The sequence below is a fragment of the Centroberyx gerrardi genome, chromosome 18 (genome assembly GCF_048128805.1).
Source record: "Centroberyx gerrardi isolate f3 chromosome 18, fCenGer3.hap1.cur.20231027, whole genome shotgun sequence".
Classification (NCBI taxonomy): Eukaryota; Metazoa; Chordata; class Actinopteri; order Beryciformes; family Berycidae; genus Centroberyx; species Centroberyx gerrardi.
Window position 1 is genome coordinate 14735683 of NC_136014.1, and position 23109 is coordinate 14758791.

The following is a 23109-nucleotide window of genomic DNA, read 5'->3' on the forward strand; positions in this document are numbered from 1 at the left end:
TTTAAGCGCTTGGAGAGACATGCCAGACACCTTGTCTATAAACAGCCACCAACCGCAAAATCCAGTATACACACACACACACACACACACATAAACAGGCTTCAAATTACTCACTGACTATTGGGGTCACACTAAAAATAGAGGCCTGGGCCAACACTTACATTTGAACATTTATGAGAGTGCTATGATTTGTTTTTAGAGGGTGTACTCCCATACATAACACACACACACACACACGCACACACACACGCACACGCACACACACACACACACATGCAACACACACAGACACTCAGCCGCATAACTTAACCTCACCGTTCCCCAATCCCCTCACATGCAGGTTGGTTGACCGGCAAGGTAATCACATGTAAATGATTTAAGTAGTCAGGAATAGGCCTATTTCACAGAGAACATGCAGGGAATGTCTTAATCTCAGCCTTCAGTGGCCCCTCAAACTGCTAATCTCCCAGAAATATCTACTGCTCCTGGACACCACGTCTCCGCCTCGCTGGGCGACACGTTACCAGCAATTAGCCACAGCTAATTAGTGGTACCGCCGGTCTGCCTGTACCATAAAACAATGAGGCATGGCTCAGTGGCACGGCTGCCTTCGAGCCCTGAAGCACGTTTTGGTGACTCCGATTTTTAAAAGCAGCCATTAATCACGGATAACTAGTGTGGCTGTACTTGTCCAGCTCACTCGTCTGAAGCAGGACCATGACTTTATTGCTCATATCATGTTGCAAATGTCTTGGTGTACATACAGTACATGCCTGCACACGCACACACACACACACACACACACACACTACATGTTGTTTTCACTGTGCTGTGTATATTTTCAACATATACTGAACAAAAATATAAACTGCACATTTTAGAGTGGCCTTTTATTGTGACCAGCCCAAGGCACACCTGTGCAATAATCATGCTGTTTAATCAGCATCTTGATATGCCACACCTGTCAGGTGGATGGATTATCTTGGCAAAGGAGAAGTGCTCACTAACACGGATTTAAACAAATTTGTGAACAAAATTTGAGAGAAATAAGCCTTTTGTGTGCATAGAAAAAGTCTTAGATCTTCTATTTGCAAAAACAAAAGTGTTGCGTTTATATTTTTGTTCAGTATAATTTTACACAAGAAGCACCATCACACACTATGTGATTGATCAACATTGACACTACACTGTGAAACAGATGGATGTGACTTCAATACAAGAAGTATTTTTCCTAACCTCAACCCTAAAATAACTTTCAAAACTGTAAACCCAACAGTGAACTATGTACTAGCGCAGTGAGTCTGTACTGTAGGTGAAACGTTGTCCTGTCAGAACGATGCAAGAGCTGGAGGGGCAGGAGTTCTGCTCACTAAGGGAAAAGTCAAGGGGAGGCAGCACAACACGGGGCCAGTGTATTTATTGTCTTGGGCAGCCAATGCCAGTCAAAAGTTCTGGTCAAAGTTTGTTGTGGTCATTCAGAAGATAATATCCATGTGTCAGCCTGGGGGAGTGAGATCAGAGAATTGCGTCATAGAGAAGGGAGAGAAGTAGAGAGAGATGAGTGGCGAGAAAAGTAGGATGGAAAGAGGGAGGATGAGAAAGGGAGGAGAAAGAGGAAGGCATCAACTTTGTCCAAATGACTGCAGCCAGACTCAACCCTTGTCACAGTGTCTGTGCAACGTGGCAGTAACATCGTCATCTGGCCCGGACAGCACATCACAAGAAGGCAATGTCAAACACAGCAGAAAACGTAGAAAATGTAACCTGCTCTGTGATTTCTATTTATAGTAGATGGCAGAGTTAGATTATTGGGGAGATACGGTAATCTAAACGCCAGATAAGAGATACACATCACATCATTCGTCATTTGTATGTTTCTATAAAACACCTTGTGCAGGAGTCGACACACAGGTCAAATGTTATGGAGGGTAGAAATGTTAGATTTACAGTGTATGTGGGAGAAAGAGCAAAATGTTTACACTGTGGTGGGTCTGCAGTATAGACCGGGGTCCGTATTTATATAAGGTTGTTATATACAATTTCTATTTAAAACAAAGTCAAGCAAACTTGTTATTTATAGTAGAATGATCTTCATAACCAAAATGACCAATTTACACTGAATTTTAAGAACTCAGTTGGAAAGATGAATGTAAACGTATGTCTAATGTTTTCCAAATGCGTAGATACACATAGAAATAATATAAACATTAGTTGGAACTAAATGCTGTTACAATGAGACCCAAATACAAGTAGTATGATTGCAGATTTGTTATTGTATTTTAGCTCTATGCTTATTCAGTTGTGCACAGATGTCTATGATCATTAAATTGATTGATAAGATGATCATTATTAGACAGTCGGCAAGATCAGTCGGCATTTTTCATATATCAGGATACTCAATAGATGTTCTTTGAGGCCTTTGCAACACAATAAGCTGTGCAAGATCAACAAAAAGCTAAGACAGATCAGTAGCCAAACAATTTGCATGCACACACATGCACAAAGATAAAGTCGGAACTCACTTTTGGACTTTAGGATTATAAGAGTCAGATTTCACTATGAAAGCATTCTTTTCAAACTTCAAGGGAAGTTCAACATTTGTCTACATCAGTGAGCCTGAATCACTGACATCCCTCTGGGTGAATGAAAGAGTGAATCAATGTTGGCCTATGTCCTAATCCTTCACATTTCACCTATTATTTCATGCTTCTCCAAGTTAACTTCCTAACCTATTTTATTGAGTGACTTGTGGTTGAATTGAAGTTGGAAGTCAGTTCTGGCAAGGGATTTTGATGTTGTGCCCACGTGGATTCTCCAACAAGGCTGGACCTGTCTGGTGCGAGAACACAACATAAACCAAACTCCCTGCCTCATCTCCAGTAATTCCCCAACTGACTTCACTACTTCACTTTCAGACCTTGCACACACACATAGTACTTTTTGACTACTATCTGGCCTGCTGAGGTGCCCTTGATCAAGACACTGAATCCCTGCCAGCTCCAGCAACTTGCTCTGTTGCTTACCCTGACCTTTGACCTCCCTGTGGAGGGAGAATGTGAAAAGAGCATTTCCAAACAGGGATCAATAAAATATCACAATTGTTTGAGTCTGTCTTGAGTTCCACACTCTAAAAATAATATCTGTTGAAAGTACCTCAAGCTGTCTTGCCCCAAAAATAACACTTGTGTGTTGAAAAACCAACACATGGTGCAATTATATATCATTATTCAGCACATAGCAGGCATGATCAATCAATCACAGAAAAGCACAGTGTGCTTTCCCAGGTTTGATAATGCAAGCAAAGGTTAACTAGTGCTGAATCATAATGCTGCACTGATGCTGAGTGTGAGATTTGAAAATAGGGCACAAGGAGAGAGAGAGAGAGAGAGAGAGAGAGAGAGAGAGAGAGAGGGGGAAAGGTAACACAGAGATCAGATGAAAAGAAGAAAGAGAAAAAGGAGAATTTTGGTGGCCAACTCTCCTATGTGTTAATAACTTATTACTGAGCAATAAATTGTGCCATTGGCAAGCACATACAAACGCAAATACACACACGCCCACGCAGACACAAACACAAGCACACAGTCACAGATACACATGGCGAATGGTAATACGGTGGTAATGAGTGTAAGCTGCACTAACTCTACCATGTGAGGGGTGAGTGGGTGCAGCCAGGTCTGCAAAACCCCCACAGTCACCATCTTGACCAGCAGACTACACAGCATCTGGTGCTACAGAGACGTAATAGAATCATTTAGAATGAGCTACATAACATTCATACTGTTCAATTGTTTGGTTCTGCATTCAGGTTAACAGCAGTTTTGAATGGGATGAGAGAGAGTGACATACACGTTATACTTATTTCTTGCTTTCACTCTTTCTCTGCCTGACCTCCGTCTCTCTATCACTCCCTCTCTCTCACAAACACACACACATACGCAGGTTAATGAGGAGACAGTAGATCAATGACCTTAATCATTGTTTCAGTGCTAAATAACAAAGTGATGCAATGCCCCCTCAGCTCTCTGCTTCTCTCCCTCCTTCTCCCTTATTCCTTCTCTATCACGCTCTCCAACTCCATCCCGTTTTTCTATCCTCTTTTCCTCTCCCCCTTCAGCTCAATTAGTCTCCTTTCCACTCCGTTCCACTGATCCCTCTTTAAACTGATTTCAGTCTCATTCCCTCCCTCCCTCCCTGTTTCCCTGCCTCATGACTCACGGAGGATCTTTTTCAGTGTCACAACCAGGCGGAAACGTGGGTAAATATAGATCAGATGCCTTAAAGACGTAGTACGTGTGAGTGAGCACATTATACCTGACCGCACTGCACACCACGCCTCAGGGAGGAGTTGTGCCGAGGCGTGATTTCTCTTTCCATTTACATCAGCGCAAGATGATTTACCTGCCTGGGAGCACGTCGTCTGGTCATCATGTTAACCTCATGCTTAAAAGGTCTTAAAGCTACGGCCTCCAATCTCCTCCCTCACACCTCTTTCTTCTGTTCTACACTTCCATTCCACCCTTTCTTGCTGCTAAATCTGTACTCAATCCACTGTCATTTTGAGCCTCAAATCTTTATTAAATTTCTTACTCAGAGAGACACGGTGCCAATTATTTATCTACCAGTCAAAAGTTTGGACACACCGCATTTTCTTTTATTTTTTACTATTATCCACATTTTAGAATAATAGTAAAGACATCAAAACTCTGAAATAACACAAATGGAATTATGCAGTGACCAACAAAGTGTTAAACAAATCAAAACTATCTTATATTTTAGATTCTTTAAAGCAGCCGCCCTTTGCCTTGATGGAAAGGCAAAGGCTTGGGAAAGAAATTCATACATAGGCATCAACATCACTATTTATATTTGTCTAAGAAACAAATTTAAAGCATTTAAGCATAAGCCTTTAGATCAAAATGGCTTTAAGATCATGAAAAACATAGTACATTCAATCAGGTGTGTCCAAACTTTTGACTGGTAGTGTATCTGTGCATTTTATTGCAAATCATCACATGAGCTAAAGTTCCTTGACTTGTGACTTGTACCTTGAATCCTCTTGGAGGCCTAACAGCAACAACACTACCTAAAAATACAAATCCAACCCTTGTGTTTCAGTTTTCTCTTGTTTACGAGAAAATGAGAAAAAATATCTCATGTGGTGACATGAAGCAAACAAGATGAACAGTAGCCCACTGTTTTGTTGTTTTGAAGTTCTTCATGTTAGTTAGTCACTCTCATTCTACAATGAGTTGGTGAAGAAAAAAAACAGTTACATCAGCAGTTAATGGCATTGTCGTGTATCAAGCCTTCTCCCTTTCCAAGTGAGCTGCTGCCAGATAAGAACATGGGTTCAGATAAATCGCATAATGAAACACTTCCTTGCAACACCATTCTCATACACCACGCCTGAGGTGATTTCCTGACTGTCCAATGTCCAAAGGGGAGTGAGTGTTGGAGCTGGAGTTATGTTGGGGGTTTTGGGGTGACATTTCTGGGCAGTGGTTTGTATTTTAAGTTGGTGGTAAAATGGAAAGTGAGAGGAAAGTACAAAAACATGTACAGACGGGCATTTCCCTATCACACACACACACACACACACACACACACACACACACACACACACGCACACACACACACACAGAGCAAAGTTGATGCACATGTACAGTTGCCACCAGTGAATTAGTTTCTCTACTCTGCAATCACTCAGTAGTATTATCTCTCCCCTATCTCATCTTTCCTTTCACTATATATCTAGGTTCATGTGGTAATGTGTTTTATGGGTTCCATAAAATTATGATTAACTTGCTTTTTGATGTATTAGTTTAGCGAAATTAATGACGAGGCGAAGATAGGCTATGGTCAGGGACTCCCCATGTAAAGATTAAGAGAAGTTACTTTTAAGGGATTGTTTGAGGGAAGTGGGTCCATGTTGTTTTTTCTGTAACTGAAAAAGTAACTAAAGGACATATATTTTGTTCTGTATAGCCTTCTCTCCTGTAAACACTTTTTGATGGCAAATTCAATCACACTTACTGTAACATGCAAGCAATGATTCATTCACTATCTGTAAGGGAGTAAAACTGAAACCAGCACTGAATCATTAAAACATCCTTTTTTATAAACAGTTCAATGTGATACACTGTCCCTAAATCAATAGAGTAAAGTCCAGTGTGCTTCTGCTCTCTCACGACAGCTAGCTAACGTTTACATAGCAGGGGAGACAGGCGGCTACAGCTAGCCCGCCTCAAGCAAACTGGGTTCTTGGTAAATCACAGATTAGACGGTTTATGACATTCTTTGGGGTGTTTTGCCCAGAGAAGGGGCCCCACGATTTACAGGGATTACAGGTCTATATACAGGGCCATATATTCAAGTATACACGTAAAAGAGCATGAGTCAGTGAGGGGGAGCTTTTGCACGGTTGCATTAGCGCCCGGCTCTAGGAGCTAATCCGGTGGGAAGTAGCTGGCAATGGGGCTAAGAGGGAACTAGTTTCAAAACAAACATGGCCAAAGACCCAACAACTTCCCCTTAATCTACATTCATAGGGGTTAGATTTGCTACTCAGTGACGCTTCCTTTAACCGTTTATGCAATATTGCTTTGACAGATGTGATGTAACTGTAGAGGCAGTAGGGTGGCCTATAGCGATCTGCCCTGCTGGAGAGTGCTTGATGAATTTTGTGAAAGGAGCATGATGTCTTAAAATGAAAATAACATGCCTGGGAAGTGAGAGAAATATGTTTCCCCACCATGAAAGGATTGTGTGGAGGAGAGACGATGAGAAACAGGCTGGTAGTTTATAGCTTGGTGGAAAGTAAGGATGGAAGTCAGGGTGGAGGATGGGAATTTACATCTGCCTTAAACTCTGATGACCTGGGTTCAATCTTCAACTCATGTGAATGTTTTCTACTAAAAAGTTAATTTTCAGCAAAAGTTTTTCTTATATAACTGTGACCAAAACCTATCCTGACCAAAATGTTTTAGTTGCCTAACCCACCTTAATCCTAACCTTGACCAAAGCTGTTTTCGGTGGCTAAACTTAACTGTAACCTTACCTTTTCACGTGACAAACACTCGTGTTATTGTCACATAATCCATTCATGGTGGAGGAATGTAATCTTCACATTATTCCTGTTCACAACAGAGTTCGTGCTCATGTAACGAAATTTAGTGAGACTGCATATTGGTTTCCTCCAGCTCCCCTCTAATGGCCGTCTACAGTTGCACGTGCATTTAAAACATGAAATTACTGCACACTGCTTCAAAGTGCCGTTTTATTCATGAGGCTGTAGATCTGTCTGTCTGTCATGAAAGGCGTGCAGGAGTTTCTTATTTCTCAGTTATATTTTTTTACCCCAACACACTATTCAAAGGATTCTTATTAGATGTGTGTGTATCAACTTGCTGCACACAAACATGGGAAACTCATATCTCCCCTAATTCAATCTCTTGAAAACACAGCATTCACAACACAGCAACCTTTTCCTTATTTTATATAAAAACAATATAATTTGAAAATAAATATGCTTTACTACTTTACATAGACACAGAAAAACATGTTAATATTGAAGAAGAGACAATAAGAACTAATAATGAGGATTCAAAGACTGGTGGCAGAAAGTATGCAGTTGGTTATCACTCAAACTTAAAATGGCGGTGTTGTTGTGGTTCTGTATGCTGAGCTGGTAGCAGCAGTTTATTCTTATTTGCATCTTGGAGCTCTGAGGACTGACAAGCACAGGTCTGCTACTTAATTACAACACACACACCTACACACAGATGCACGCACACGCACACACACACACGCACACACACACACACACCTACACACACACACACACACACACACACACACACACACACAGGCCATAGCACAAGTTACAAATTACACACAGCACCCACACCCTTAGATAAGAAGGGTTGAAAAATCCAGAGCAGATGGCATCAATACAAATGATCCATTGAGGGAATGTTTACACATTGTTTTTGATTTTTTTGTTTCTTACAAAAGCACAGAGCAGAGAGCCTCTATGCTAGGTAGAGAGTAGCCATCGATGACCTCACACATGGGGGGGGGTGGGGGGGGGGGGGGGGGGGGTGGAGCCACAGGTACATAACACTGCATATATAAATAGATCAAATTAAATATGGGTAGAAGACTGAATACTGAAAAATACTCTATAACATTATAAATTATCTAGAGTGGGCTATGGCATAAGGGGATATTAAGTATGTACAAGTACAGAGAAGAAAGTCTGTAATCAATGCATTCTGTATTGAGTTCAACTGCAGACAAAACTATTTTGACAATTCCCCCTCCTGAAAAAAAAAACAGAAACAAAAATAATTTAAGAAGCATTTGCAGGATTTCTCAGTACATTTTGTGAGGCACAGTTTTTCAAATGGAATCAAACTACAGTATAGGATGTTTTCAGTGGTTTTCACGTAGGATATACCAATATAGGCTATATTGATAACCAGTATCCCTTTAAAAGTATATGGCACTCCAAACTCTCTTCTTCTGCACGCTGAACACAATGGTTAAAACATTGTTCGTGTCCGCATCAGTCCGATCGAAGTGATATCGTGAAGAGACAGATCCCAGATTCCCATTAGTTGTCCTGGCGCTGCTGTGACTCTCCTACCAAAGCAAGTCTATGGACAAAAATCCATCCATCATTTTTCTGAGAAGAAGAGCGCTCCCATGTCCTCTTCAGCCTGACCCACTCTTTTAGCAGTTATATATATCTTAGATTGAGAAGTTTCGTAATTCATGATTGACACACAACCACAGTAGACTCATATCCAGTGAAGTAATTGCATAAAATGAATTGACAACAAGACTACAGCTGCATCACAAGCCTGTTAGAAGTACAATGCAAAACCACATGGCGGCTATTTGCTTTTTTTTTTTTTTCAAATGACGGGTTTAGTTATTTGTTTTCGTAGCAGCATACAAATTCTGTACTTTTTTTCTTTTATCATGGTATATACACACACAGATATACAACGGGAGGAGATTTCAGTCCATTTCAGTCTTTCTTTTTGTTCTCTCTCAGTCAGTCCGGGGGGAATGCTTTCCACAGAGAAGAAGAGCTTACGGTTCAAAGGTCAAAGTGCTGTGCTGTGAAATATCTCTAGAATATTCCTTCATCTTGTACATGTGGTGCTCCCGCCTCTCTCATCTTCTGGGCTTGTCACATCTGAAGAAGCCAGAGAGAAAACAAAATCAGCTAATTTGCAAGAAACAGGAGGCACAAACACAAACGGTCATGTCACAGTTTTCAATTATTTTGTCTCTCTTTCTCACACACACACACAGACAAACGACAGTGACTTACTTGCAGGTCCTCTCGTTGAGCTCTAGCTGGCGTTCTTTACAGTATTCGTCTGTGTGTTTGCAGGAGCACCGGCAGGTTACGGGGTCCTGAACGAACAAGCGCTTCCTCCTCTCCGAGCACTGATCACAACATGGCTCACACACACTAGACAGAGAGAGGGAGGGAGGGGGACAGAGAGAGAGACGGATGACTACAGTGTAGTGTTACCACCCCAAAAGAAGAGGTTGCCTTCAGGTCAACCCTTTCATACGCTCCAAGTTTTGCTCTCCCAAGCCAGCGTCACTGCCCGACAGGTGTATCTGTTTGTATCGTATGTGGCACTTGGGCGGTATTGCAACAGGCTCCCACACACAGACAGAGCAGGCAAAAATTCAAGCGGCAAAATTACCCATCATCCACCCTAGACTCTCGCTCCTGCGCCCCCGTGCTGACAAGGAGGAAGGAGGGGGAGAGGAGGAGGAGTTGTCTTCTTGATTGGATTGTTCACAAATGCCTTGAATGTATTAGACATGCACGAGCAAGCTTTAGACCGGGTCAGGCGACACAAAACAACACATTGGCTTTGAGCTGCAAGTCAACGACAGCTCACTTCTCGCTCTCACTCTCACAGTCGGTCAATATTAATCTGATAAAGAAGACTCGAGGGTCTGCTTGGTGCTCCATGATGAAAGATCTCATTTTATTGAATGAAAAATGAAGACTACTTTTCCCACAGAGAGACATCAGATTCAGATTACGTAGATAACAGAGGCTGAAACTGATTTGAATGACAAAAAATTGGTACCAAATGGAAAATGCTAGTTCATTTTCTAAACAGGGAGGGGAAAATGGACAGATGAAGGCTCAGGTACTCCATTGACATCTTGAGGTATACATTGTCAACGAACAAACCTCTATTCTTTCACATTAAGACCATTGAAGAAACATGAGATCATGTTTTCATGCCTTTTCAGCGAAATATAGGTCCTTTTGTACGCTTTCAGTCGCTGAGACAAAAGGAGGCAACAAAGACGGAACACAACAACACAAGTGGCTAAACAATTTGCTGGTTTACATAACCCAAAAAAACAACAACAACACAAAAAACAGGCAGTAGATAGCCATCTCTCATATCTTCACATCACATAAAAAAGTACCAGCATGGTGTGTGGGACAGCAAAACCTGTTTGGAAGGATGAAAAGAACAGAGAGGGGAGAGAGAGACGGGTGCGAGACACAGCAAAGCGGTACAGACTCAACAGTGAACAGTGAAGTTGGTGATTCCAACACAGATACCACAACAGCATGAGCTGGTCTGCAAAGCCATGCTGGTGGATCTTTGCTCTGTTACTATCTGCAGAGGGTTCAAGTTACCGCTAACGGCCGATCTAGGATTTGTTTATTCCAGCTTCTTTAAACATAGCCGTTATCAATCACACAACTCTGTATCAGATCAGATGTTAGGGGCAACTTGTGCCTCAGGTCTCTCCCCTCCGTCATGATTCACTATTGTATCTCATCCCAACCATCCTTCCAATCACATCCCTAGGGAGTGATAGTCTTGGGGCTAGGGAGTGGTTAAGGTTGGGAGGAGAGTAGATGGGAGTTTTGAGAGGTGGAGATGGGTTATGGTTCATTTCTTATGTGGATAGCAATGATTCCGCTGTAGTTCCTTGGTTATCGCTGTTATGTTAAGTTTTGCTGCCGATAAAGCTCAGTTAGCAAAACAGGTTAGCAGACAGGGCAGCTTAGCATTGCGAGCTGAGAGACTGACAGTGCTACTGAGATTCTGTGGCAGTAGAACATGACTGGCAAGCTGGGACAATGACACGGTGTTCACAGAAGCAACATGCTAATTGATGTGGGCAACGGGCAAATTAAACGATGCAGATCAAAAAGGGCAAATGAGCTCCTCCCAAATGAGCTTAATCATGAGAAGCGCAACACTCAGGTGCAGGTAAGGGGAGAAGGCGGAGCTGACATACGCATCGCGATTCGTTTTGTCGCGGTTTTTCTTTCGTTTTCTCTTTTGGCCTCTACCCTTGCCTTTCCGGGGTTTTCTGGAAGAGAAGAAGCACAACAACGCAGAGAGATGTCTGAGAGGCAGAGGAGAGAGAATGGGTCGATGTGTTAACTACTCAGGTGATTAGAAATGACCTGACTGCTAAAATGATTGCTAAAACCATGCATTAATTAATAGCAGTGCTGTTTTTTGTTAATTTCTAGAAATCAAAGAGCCAACCAATCAATCATTCAAACAATAAATCAAACAATTTATTTTTCAATCTGTCACTGATTGACTTGTTTGAGATTGATATTGTGAGAAAGGTGTCATTGCCCAACTTGGGCTGGAAAAAACTGGACAATACCAAATACTATTGGTGAAACAGTACAATAACTCTACAGAGTGTGTAAGCGATTAATGGATTGAAGTTTGGCTAGGACAGCTGTTTTTCATGCCCAGGTTCTGCCTTGGGGTGTTCTAAAATTTCCCAAATAGATTGAGGACAATGAACTTGGACTTCTCCAGCACTACATCTTTCAACTTATCTGGGTCAACTCTTTATGGCTGATTCAACTTGTTTCAGACCACAGCACAATGAGTGCAAGCTGGTGTATGCATATCAAGCATATTTCACAGGTGCTGGATTAAAATATCATCTAGCTACGTGTTCAAGCACAAATTTGGAGTTACTTTGCCAAAGCTTTTGAACTTTGAGATGTATAGAACTTTAAATACTGAGATTTTGACTTTGATTTTGTCATAATCATCAATGCTGTATTTCACCATAACAGCAGAAAGACAAAGTAATACACACTTTCTTTTTACCTAAGCATTATTAGCCAGTTTTGAGCTCAAGTTAGTGCATTGAAATGCCATGTCCAGTAGTGAATAATTATCCAATAGGCACAAACAGGCAAGGGTCATGGCCAACTGGCATTGGATGACCATATATGACAGACACCATCCAATAAAGTTAACCATGGAGTAGGGTGAAGCAGATGTGCGGTCAGTTTAACAATCTCCCCACTAATCGTTAAGACAGCAGGTCCATTGTCAGTCCTCAAGGGCCATTTCACTTTGGACTGTTGACTATGTGTTAACTTGTTTCACTGCCCGAGCAGCAGGACTCACCCTAACAGCCCCCGGAGGCCTCGGACATCGGAGAGGTCAGAGGGCAACGTTAAAACTAACATTAAAGTATGGTAGCATCAGAAACAGGAGTTGAATGACCCCAAGACTGTCCCTTTGTGGAGGCACACCACCGAAGTCAGGCTCATAAACAGTAAAGACAAGGTTAAAGAGGAGGTCTCAAAAACTCACCCTTATCTATATGACAGAAGACCTGACATAAAACCAAAATACAGCCAACTATAGCACTGCAATAGAAATATATTAACGCTTCTCTGTAGGAGGAGGGATAAAGAGGTTTAATGACCCTAAGCACAGTGACTTCTGTTGCACGGGACGGGAAGAACACTTGAGCAAGGACCATAAACACAAAAGTTAAACAGGGTCTTCAAAAACACTGTTATCTATATCAGAGCAGCCAGTAAAGCAGGGCTAAAACAAGTCGCCGCTCGAGTCGGTTCAACACACTAAAGGAGAGAACAGAGAGGAATTTAAAGAGCGGGTGTAAAGAAGAGATAGAAAATGAAGGGAGGGGAGGTGTAAAGGACAGGTATAGTAAGGGCAATAACCTCATCAGGTGTCACTCATTCACCTGAATGGATTTAGTTGGCATTCCCTGTGTGTATCGCCTGAGAGCTACAGCCACAGCTATTGGCCTCAACTAGTGGCGTCATTGTGGAGCGCTGTAGTACAGTGTGTGTGTGTATGTGTGCGTGTGTGTGTGTGTCTGTGTTGCGGTGTCTATGTGAGTGAGAGTGAGAGAAGAGAGAGAGCAAGAAAAAGAAAGTGAAAGAAGTCTGAAAATAACAAAAAAGAAAAGAGTGGCTGGCAGACAGATGGATTAAGCAAGAAAGACCATATGGGGAAACTGACAGAAAGAGGGAAAGGCCGGGAGTGGAAGAGGGGGAGTTTGGACGCAGAGCAAAATAGGAGAAAGACAGATCAAATCTCAAGTCCCCTTTGTTGCACCCAAAAACCCAATCTCCACATAGAAAGAGTGCTGTACTCACTTTTCTTTCTGCTCTTTCACTTCTTTCTTTAACCTGAAAGACAGGAACAAAACAACATGACATTAGATCACAGCATGCCGTTGTTGCCCGGTAAACAGATACACATGAAGATCATCATCATTAATAGAGGGGCAGAGCAGCGGGCTCAAAAGCAGCATGGGTGGGCTCGCATCAATCTGTTACATCATCTTTCTTTACCAGAAGCATCAACAATGCTGGCTTTTGCTTTGAAAAGGCGGGCTTGGCAACTGAACTGGTTTTGTTGGGAAACAGCGATAGTGTGCCGCATACACACACACACACACACACGCACTCACAGACATGCACACAAAGGGGTGTGTTCATTGATGGATACACACATGCATGCACATACACACATACAAACACGATTACAATAGCTTGTCAGGTCTGTTTCATTTCTCGTCTGTGTGACAACTGCACTGCCGATAACAGGCTGTGGAGCAATAAAGCTTTTGGCACGATCTGGAAGCAGCGGTGGGCCAAAAGTGTTGGGAAACTGTCTTAGTGAAAAAGGTCACGGCGACTCAGCGAAGTTTCTGTTTGACACTCTGGGAGAGTAACTGTGCATCAGTACACTGAATAAATGATGAAGGTATATATGTGCATACATGTTGTACATCATCTGAAGATGAGGGCAACATAGTGTCCCATATGTATGTACCAATGTGGATCATGTGCACTGAAATGTATTCACAGTTATAAATCAATTCCTAAACGGTATAGACATGTCGAAGTCACAAACTAACAAAAGACGCTAAACGGGATTATTCACAGTGTCTAAAACTATAGAAAGCTAAACCTTAAAACTTTATAGCTACATCTGAGTGGTTTTACAGCGAAGTGTTGAGTCATCAGTGGCACAGCAGTGACTTTTGGGTGACATCTATCTAGTCAGGGGCCTTATCTTTATGTACAGATTTGGGAGGCTTGACAGAGTCCAGAGGGACTTTTGAAAGCTATCCACATGTTTTATAATAATAGCTCAGAGTAAAGGCATGCAATGAGAACAGAGCTGGGCCCATTATCATGTGAAAAATGTTTCTGTTGCTTTGAACATTTGCATAAATATGTTTGTGAGATGAACAGGATTTTTGTCCCTCACAATGAAATCAGGGGAGAGACTATGTATCGGCCTCGGTTTGTCCGTCTGTCACACACAATTTTGATGAAATTTGGGGAAATGATGGGTTTCATTGCTCCATTCTGAGATGTATAAAATTGCACTGATTGACCTAAGGCGGGCGCTACAACGTTTGTTTACTTGTTGGATTTTGCCAAAACCTGGGAGAATGATGCATCTCACCACTGCGTTCTCACATTTTCAAAATTGCACTGATCGGCCGAAAAGGGGGGCGCTACATCATCTGTTCATCCATGTATCAAGTGCAATATCTCAGACACCACCGATCTGAGTTTGACAAAACTTGGGGAAATGATGCATCTCACTGCTGCATTCCCAAGGGCCAATCAGTGGATGACCACATGTTTACTGTTGCCTTGTTTTAGTCTGAGTCCATCTAATTCTGTTATGCTTGTCAAGCTCAGACAATGGCAGAAAAACAACTTATACCATTTTAAATACAGTACTAATTGGAGCCACGTTTAGTTGACAGCATTTTGTCACTCAAATAAGTATAAAATATAATAGAAGTCGACTAAATGGGCAAACGGACATGTAAATCAGAAGTGGTTCTATTTCAGGTCAACTTACTGTTAACTTGCTGTAACTAGAGGGTGCAGAGAGGACACGACACACTCCTATTTATCTCAGAGCAGCGATCAATAACTAATGCTATCTGACCTAGCTCCAAGAGTGACCTCTACATGCCACAGAATGAAAACAAAAGATCAGGTAGCACTGTTCTCACACAAGTGTATCTCCTTTGCTTGAGCAATCTGATGGAATGAGGATAAATTAAAGCAACATTGATGACGTCTGCTGGGTTCTGCTTAGACCTGCTCCACTCTTTTAAAGATCAGTGAAGTAAGAGGAAAAAAGAACAGACGGCCTTCCAAATACACATCTGTTAAACGTGTCAATGGAAAACTGGGAACACTAACTTTATATGACGCGTTTGGTCAACCTCTGCCCTGCTACACAAATGTACAGTGGTTAGTATTTCAGTGAGTCTTTGTGAGTCTTTGTGAGTGTGTGTGTGTGTGTGTGTGTGTGTGTGTGTGTGTTAATGTGTGTTCAAGGTTTCTTACCTACACTCACATGCGCTGTGTTCTGTAAAACTCATGAAAATATCATTTTGTTGCCTTTGGGGTTTTATTCTTTTAATCTGTAAAAAGAAACAAAAAGAGAATATATGTCACAGATATAGTTGAGGGAAGAATACCTCAGTCTCTAAAATTGACTTCACATGTCATTATATTGTCCTTGTTTCTCAATGTTATAACCACAGCATTCAAAGAATAGACAGGCACATTCAGAGAGAGGGAGGGATCAACACAAGGTCAAACGGGATGGTCAGTGTAGCGCTGGAAGAGACACAGGGCTTCAAGTTAAAATGTAAAACTCTGCTTCTGATATGAATACAAGAGCAGGAGGATCTGCATGGGTATTGAGTTCAGGGTAGAAAGTTAAGGTTCAAGGGTTAAAGTCTCACCCACATTGTCCCTGCATGCAAACTGGAGGCAGATATGACGGTGAGAGTTTCAGAATAGTGTTAATAATGTCAATATTAGAGGATGTGAGACGCGAAATGTTGAAGAAACCATTATAATGTCAGAGTATCAAAGGCAGAACAACCAGGAAGAAGAGATGGAAAATGTAAAAGATCTCCTCACCTCATTAGAGACGTTGTGAATTTTTAAGGCCGTCAACTGAAGTTACCACTCTGAACGTACAAAATATTAGCGACATTTTCCTAATGTTGAGTTGCAAAACCATCTTCACAATCAACATCTCAATTGTCTCAAAGATTAAAAATCATTCTCTTACTCATCTGCTTCTCTTTATCTAATATCAATATGGGATCATGGCTTTTACTTGGATTCATCCCACTGATGAGAAGAGTAAGTGTCCCTAATATTTTGTACATTCAGTATATAAGCATCACAGCAACATAGACACTCAGATGGTGAAAAGGTGTATTTTTAAGCCACCCCACTGCCAGCCACATTTAGTTCAGGACGGCAAAGTTAGTGAAGCATGTAAAATAGAAAAGAGCTGAACGTCCAGTAAGACCTGTGTGTTTCCCCCTCAGTGATCCAGAGGACAGACTGACACTGAGCGACAAAAATGTCCCGACAAAGCGGCTCACCTCCATTGTAATGTTATGGCTGGCGGTCGGCGTGCACTGCAGCATCTCATCGTTGCAGCAGCCGGCGCAGCGCGTCAGCACCACGCAGGATGGGATGAAGATGTGCTCCACCTCCTCCGGATACTCCTGGAGAATCTCCACCAGCAGCTCCCGCGGCTGACACAGGCTCTTGTTGTACACCTCCATTAAAGGGATCACTGGGAGACAGATTTATAGTGCATGGGGTTACAAGATGGCAGCAATTTAGTCCATACGACACACACAAAGCATTAGGTCAAGCTCTAATTCCACCTGAATTAATACACAATAAAGTTTTGAATCTTGAATATTACTGTGCTATAACGATGATATACACCTAAAAGGAGATGTGAACTAAAAATGCTAACATGCTTGCAAGCAACTCACAATGGAGAACAAACACACACGTGCACATGCACACGCACACGCACACACACACAAACACACACACACACACACACAAACACACACACATATTCTTGCTTATGAAGAGTGCAGTATCACTCCTCTCTTCACTCTGCATCCCCCTGCAGTGTTAGGCTGCTCTCATACAGTCTATCTTCCCCCATTCACCTTCCCTCTATTTCTCTTTCACTCAGTCGTTGCAGGAGTTCTACTGTTGGGAAAGACATTGAGACACCATAGCCGAGCAGAGGGGCAGACAACACCTCTAAAAGGTCGCTCGGAGCACCAGTGAGCCTAACACAACCCCCGCCGAGGAGCCGCTGGGACGCCAAACCAAACACACAGTGTGGAACAATATCACAGAGTTCAGCTTCTGATTGTCCAAATTAGATTGAGCAACGGTGGGGATTGTGCAAAATGAAATCGTGGGCCAAGAGGGTGAAATTCCATTCTATAAAAAAATCTGGTTAACATAACATTTCCCCAGCTTAACCTCAAACAATATTCAGATGGAATGTAGTGGAGAGTGAACATGTCCAATAGTCGTGATTTAGGGGTGAAACAGCTTGAGGCTAGTTGTTGAGAGAGAGTTTTTTTGGGGGGAATGAAAAGATGCAGACAGGGTCAAACTACGCACTCGTCCACCAGGAGGCGATAATTTCCCTATATCGTCAAGGTGAACCTCAAACCAGCCCTTTTTATTTGGCGGTGTGCCAGCCAGGGAGCCCAATGCAGACTGTATTCCCACGGTGCCCTGTGGGACACCTACCGTCATGTGGACCTCTTCCTGCTTCCCTCGGTATGTGGGCACTCTGCAAGAAAAACAAAAAGAGAAAGACAGACAGACAAGCAAGTTAGTTAGATTGTGTTACAGCTCAGAAAGGGGCTGTTCATGACAATCCATGCGCAAAAGCACACATTTCTATACATTTTAACCCAAGATATGGAAACAACATACAGTATATATATATACATTTTGTATCTTTAACCATATAGGCCATGGATATATTATTCTATATATTATACTGTATGTAATCCCAGGATATAGTATCCAAGACATATAATGAAATATGAGCTTATCAGGACACATCATTCATGAATATATTTACTAATATTTTAAAGTATATGCGCTCATCCCAGCATACTTTGTGCATAAATACATTTACTTGCATTTTGAAATAGCTTGTAATATAATAATAATATGATAATTCCAGGATATATCATTCCTAATATGTTTATTTATATTTTGTAATATATGTGAGACTCTGTGGCGTTTAAAGCCTTATATGGCCACAGCTGACCTAAATTCAACCACATCAGCTACGTGGCGAAGCACCCAGCTCCATAACCTGGGAATAAGCTGTTGATTGAGTGTGTCGGTTTTGTTTCAGATGAACGGCATTGCCATCCATTACGCCGTTTAATGTGTGTTTCCGCTGCTTCTAGGCAACACCGATTCATAACTGTTGCCATTATAACCGGTAAGAATTTAAGCCTGCTACTTTCCCTCACAGGGGGTAGCTGTCACCACACCAGTCGGACCACAATGGATTTTGGCAAGTTTCCATCAGCGCGCGCATTACGCACGAATTCTCTCTCTTTCACCGACGCTCGCGCGCACGCACACTTACGCACACAACTCTCTCGCTCTCCCTCTCCCTCTCTCACACACATACACACACACACACGGTCACACGCACACACAGGTCCCTCGTGCAATAGTTCACCAATATTGCGTGAGACCCGGTCCTGCAACGCCAGCGTGTATTCAATAAGGAGTTGGTGGTTTTGTTTTCAGGAAGGCGCGTAATGTAGCAACTGATGATCGTTTTCACCCCATTATGAAAAGTAAAAACAGAGCGGAGGGTCCGACTGTGTGAACATCGCAGTCTCCACCCCCTTTGGGTGGCGTGAGAGGGTCCAACCTTTGTGGGCTGAGAGACCACAGCCCTCCAGAAGGGTATATATTTTATTATTAATGGGACGGGTGTCAAGCTGCGAACACCGGCCCTTGGACTGAGTGATGATAGGTCTACTAATAATGAGCAATAGAGCCAGCAGCCTGATACTGTTCAGCGACGATTGGGTGGCTTAAGCGTGATTAAATCAACTAGTTAGTTTAATAAACGCTTTAATAAACGCTTTATTGGACACTGGAGAGTTTGAACTTCGCAGGTTGTGGAGGAGGAGGTTCTATACAAAGACTTTGGTAACTAGGTTGCAACCCAAAACAAGAGTTACAATATGTTTAGGTCCCTTGAGGTGGCTACCTCCTATTAGAAATAATCCTTAAAAATCCAAACAGACATCATGTTGCTGTTAACAGAGACGACAGCCTAGCCTGCTGTTGAACAGTTGTGTTGCTGTGTTTTTTTTTTTTTTTCTCTACCTTGAAACCTTTGCTCAAAGCCGCCCTGCACACATTGCTCTTGATTAATGATTATATAGAACACGATTTACAATGTTCTCTGGAACAGCCATTAAAGTTCTCGTCTCTAGTTGATTCTTTTACAAAATAATGCTGCTTTTTGTTGTGAAAATGAAGGCTAAATTGCAGTGTGAAAAGTAGTGCTGTTTCCTATTGAAGCGGGCTAACCATCTGAGAGTAGTCTCGGTGCCAGGAGTGAACCTGCTCACATGTCCTAATTCAGAATGGAGCCACTGCGCCTTTAAAGCGTAATAATATCTCCAAGGTGGTTTTAGAGCAGGCCTGCAATCACCCAACGCCAAACTTCACAACATTCGTTAAAAAAAACGTCACATATGCCATCTTTGTAACACAAAAACGCACCACCCACAACGCCATGAGTGTATGGCTGAAGTCTGTAGTGTCAGCTTTGCGTAATGGCTGTTTAAATCTCCCCAAAGCCACCAAACATTTCAGCTTGTTTAAACATGAGCAATGACCTAGCGAGGGGAACGACAAGGACGACCTACACATTAATGACCAATGACCATATTTCGCAAATAGAGGTCGATTGTTTTTCTGTCCAATTTGCTCTCTGGGACACACGACTCACCTTGACAGCTGACAGCGTCAAAAATAATAGTGTCAAACTGTCAATAAAGTTCATGGTGTTGAAAATCCAATCCAAAGGCAGGCGACGTTTAAAAATCCAACAGGCCAATGTGGCGATTTCTTCCAAAGCATGAAGTTTACAACAACAACAACAACAAAAACTGGACCTGCTAAAACTTCTCTAAATAAGGGACAGGGGGTCGTAAAGGCAGATCCATATTGGTCCCAGGGTTCGAGCATAAAATCCTTTGCGCATAACTTCTTCCTTCTCAACTGTTGCCAATTATTTTCAAAATATCCAGAAACACGAGGATCCAAGACGCATATCTTCTCACATTGTTCCGCAGCAGACCTTTATTTTCTTGCAAGGGAATAGCAATCCACATTACAAAAATAATCCCATGCTTGGTGCGCGAGCCGCCTCCAAGTGCCTGTCCATCGGAAACTTATACTCCTATGTGCAACTTGAAGCCAAAGACCAGAATGACCTTCATTAAAATAAGGAAAAGCGTACTGAAATATCCGTCCAGAAAAAAAAACTTTTGTCTATTTGCTCTGGCCTTTGATTTCGTTTCCCCTGTCACTGCGCACTTAGCAGATCTGATCTAGGCAGAAAGCGCCCACCTCTGTCTCAGTCTCCCCATACTCTCCGGCTGTATAGACGGCATGGTCCCGGATTGGTGGATCATTTTGGTAGGTGTGTCCTCCTGATATACAGCGCTGGTGCTCTTCTGGGGTCTATTTCAAAAGTTTCACCTATTAAACCTTGACTCGAGTGATAACCTCACCAGCGAGCTACTGTAAAAAAAAATCAACAACGCAGAGACGAGTTCAAAAGTACCGGTCTTGTGTATGTTAACACCCATATGACAGGCTATTTTGTGCTTGGATTCAGATTATAGTCTAGACTGTTCGTTTCCACCCTGAATCTTTTTTTTTTTTTTTAAATCCTAATCCAATTCATAATCGCATAGAGCATTTGGTATTTATTGAGCTGACAAAGATATCAGTCTTGTGATACACAACATCAATCAGTCTATAAATAGCAAACTAGATGTGGTGGTTATATTGTGGCGATTAGTTGTATTCCAGAGCCGGGCGTTATGGCAAAGTCCCTGCATGTCATGTCGAATATTTGCCACCAAAACTTCCAAACCTGCTCATATCGAGTCCATTTCTGGTGGAGAAATTAACTGGTGACTAAAAAGATACCATTATTTGGTTCATGTAATACATTATAAGACGTAGGTTACCAAATTATCTTGCGCAGACGCACACAGTTTATAGAACCTGAATGCCCTCCTGATGTGATTTTTAGTTTTTGCTTCAAAATCAATTTCTGGCGATTTTTTTTTGGCTCGATCTTTGCTGTACATTATAATGGTAAAAACTACAAGATTAGATTTGCATTCACCAGGTATGCCAGTGCCCACACCTTGCCATGCCCAATACGCAGTATAGGATCAGGGCAAATAGGTTACTTTCCAGTCTTGTGAGTCTTGGCTACTTGCGCGCGTGTGCAGTCAAACTATTCCGCCTGTTTCCGTGACAGAGGAAACCACTTGCCGAAATAGGTCGGACGATGGTGGAGAGCGTGTGTGTGTCCGGACACGTAGCCTATAGGTGTGTGTGTGTGCGTGTGTGTGCGTGCGCCCTGGCTGCAACGCCACCGGGCCGATCAGTTCCACTGCGCACGTACTGGACGTCTGAGTTTTCATTTATTCCACATTCATTCCACACACACACACACACACACACATGCACACACACACACACACACACACACACACACACACACACACACACACGCCAGCCTGTCTGACCGTGTGTGTCGTTGTCATGGAAAGTTGCAGTGGGCATGTCGTGACTTCCTCCCGGTCACTAGTCGGTTAGAGTCACAGAATGGATTTTCTGTGTGATTTTCCCCTCCAGAGAAGCCACCTGACCGCTGACCGGCGTCTCTTTACCGGCAGCAACTGCGACATCACGGCAACGGAACCGGGGGAAAGGCAGAGAAAAGATAGATATGGGGGAGAATTACTGATGCACAATGCTGATGGAGTAGAGAAGAGACAATTTAACCAACCGCTGTCATGATGATGATGATGATGATGATGATGATGATGGTGGTGATGATGATGATGATGGTGGTGATGCGCCAGTAACAGAAATAGCATACATTAATATAGATACACACACGTCCGCCACAATCGTGCTTTTTTCTCTAGACATAAAAGCTTCTAAAATGCGTAATGACATGCAGTGAAGTGAGTTTAAAGGCCTATTTTCTAGTTTTCTTCATCTCCTTTCTTACTGTAAATGATGGCTGAATGAGCAAAAGTAGGCTACATAACTTACACCTGTTTGTGTAAGACCTGCTGGGCTTTTATCTCAAATGATTCCATGAATGCTATTATCTGTCTGGCTTATAAGTCTATTTGTCTGGGTATAAGTTATTATAAGTTATATGTCCGGGTTAATGGCTTTGGACTCAAAAATGCCCCAAAAGTGGCTATGTTTGAGCGGCTATATCTACTATATTTCTACATAATTTCATCTGTGCCCAGCGAAATCTCCACTTTGAGAGACACCACACAGTTGTGATGCCCTCTGCTGGTGTAACAGATTACTGCAGGGAGAGCAGGTATTTGGCCTGCACCAGAAATGTTGTGGCTGCCACCAAGCGCACTGACAGATTGACAGACACCAAGGAAGTGGAGAGAGCCAGTAAGAATGTAATGACATAAGGCGGCAGCTATGTGCTCGACATATTAGGCCCGCTCGCTAGGCCATTCCACCTTACAGAGGATATAAATGGAATGAGGGAAGGAGAGAGAGTGCGAGAAAAACCCCCCCCCAAAAAATGCGAGAAAGTGAGACAATGAGACTTCAGAATAGAGGGAACAGAA

At 42.4% G+C, this 23109-nt stretch overlaps 1 protein-coding gene across 2 annotated transcripts; it reads right to left on the reverse strand.

The window, feature by feature from the left end:
- Positions 1–7481: 7481 nt before the first annotated feature.
- vegfab (vascular endothelial growth factor Ab) lies at positions 7482–20801 on the reverse strand. 2 transcript variants are annotated; one of them, XM_071919005.2, is made up of 7 exons: positions 20202–20801; positions 17951–17993; positions 16759–16955; positions 15698–15774; positions 13469–13501; positions 9347–9490; positions 7482–9208 (listed from the first exon to the last, which is right to left on the reverse strand). In XM_071919005.2, exons 1-7 carry the CDS (start codon positions 20253–20255, stop codon positions 9187–9189), a joined length of 570 nt encoding a protein of 189 aa, XP_071775106.1. In that variant the 5' UTR covers positions 20256–20801; the 3' UTR covers positions 7482–9186. The 2 variants fall into 2 exon arrangements, with proteins under 2 accessions (XP_071775106.1, XP_078145938.1); XM_078289812.1 differs by lacking the exon at positions 7482–9208 and having other exon boundaries at positions 9401–11385.
- Between the last annotated feature and the right edge of the window lie 2308 nt (positions 20802–23109).

Coding starts and splice junctions, on each gene's coding strand:
- vegfab (XM_078289812.1), bottom strand. CDS start 20,255: ATGAACTTTATTGACAGTTTGACACTATTATTTTTGACGCTGTCAGCT. Junction 17,994..20,201: donor TGACGCTGTCAGCTGTCAAG/GTGAGTCGTGTG, acceptor TTTTTCTTGCAG/AGTGCCCACATACCGAGGGA. Junction 15,775..16,758: donor GCCATAACATTACAATGGAG/GTGAGCCGCTTT, acceptor TTCTTTTTACAG/ATTAAAAGAATAAAACCCCA.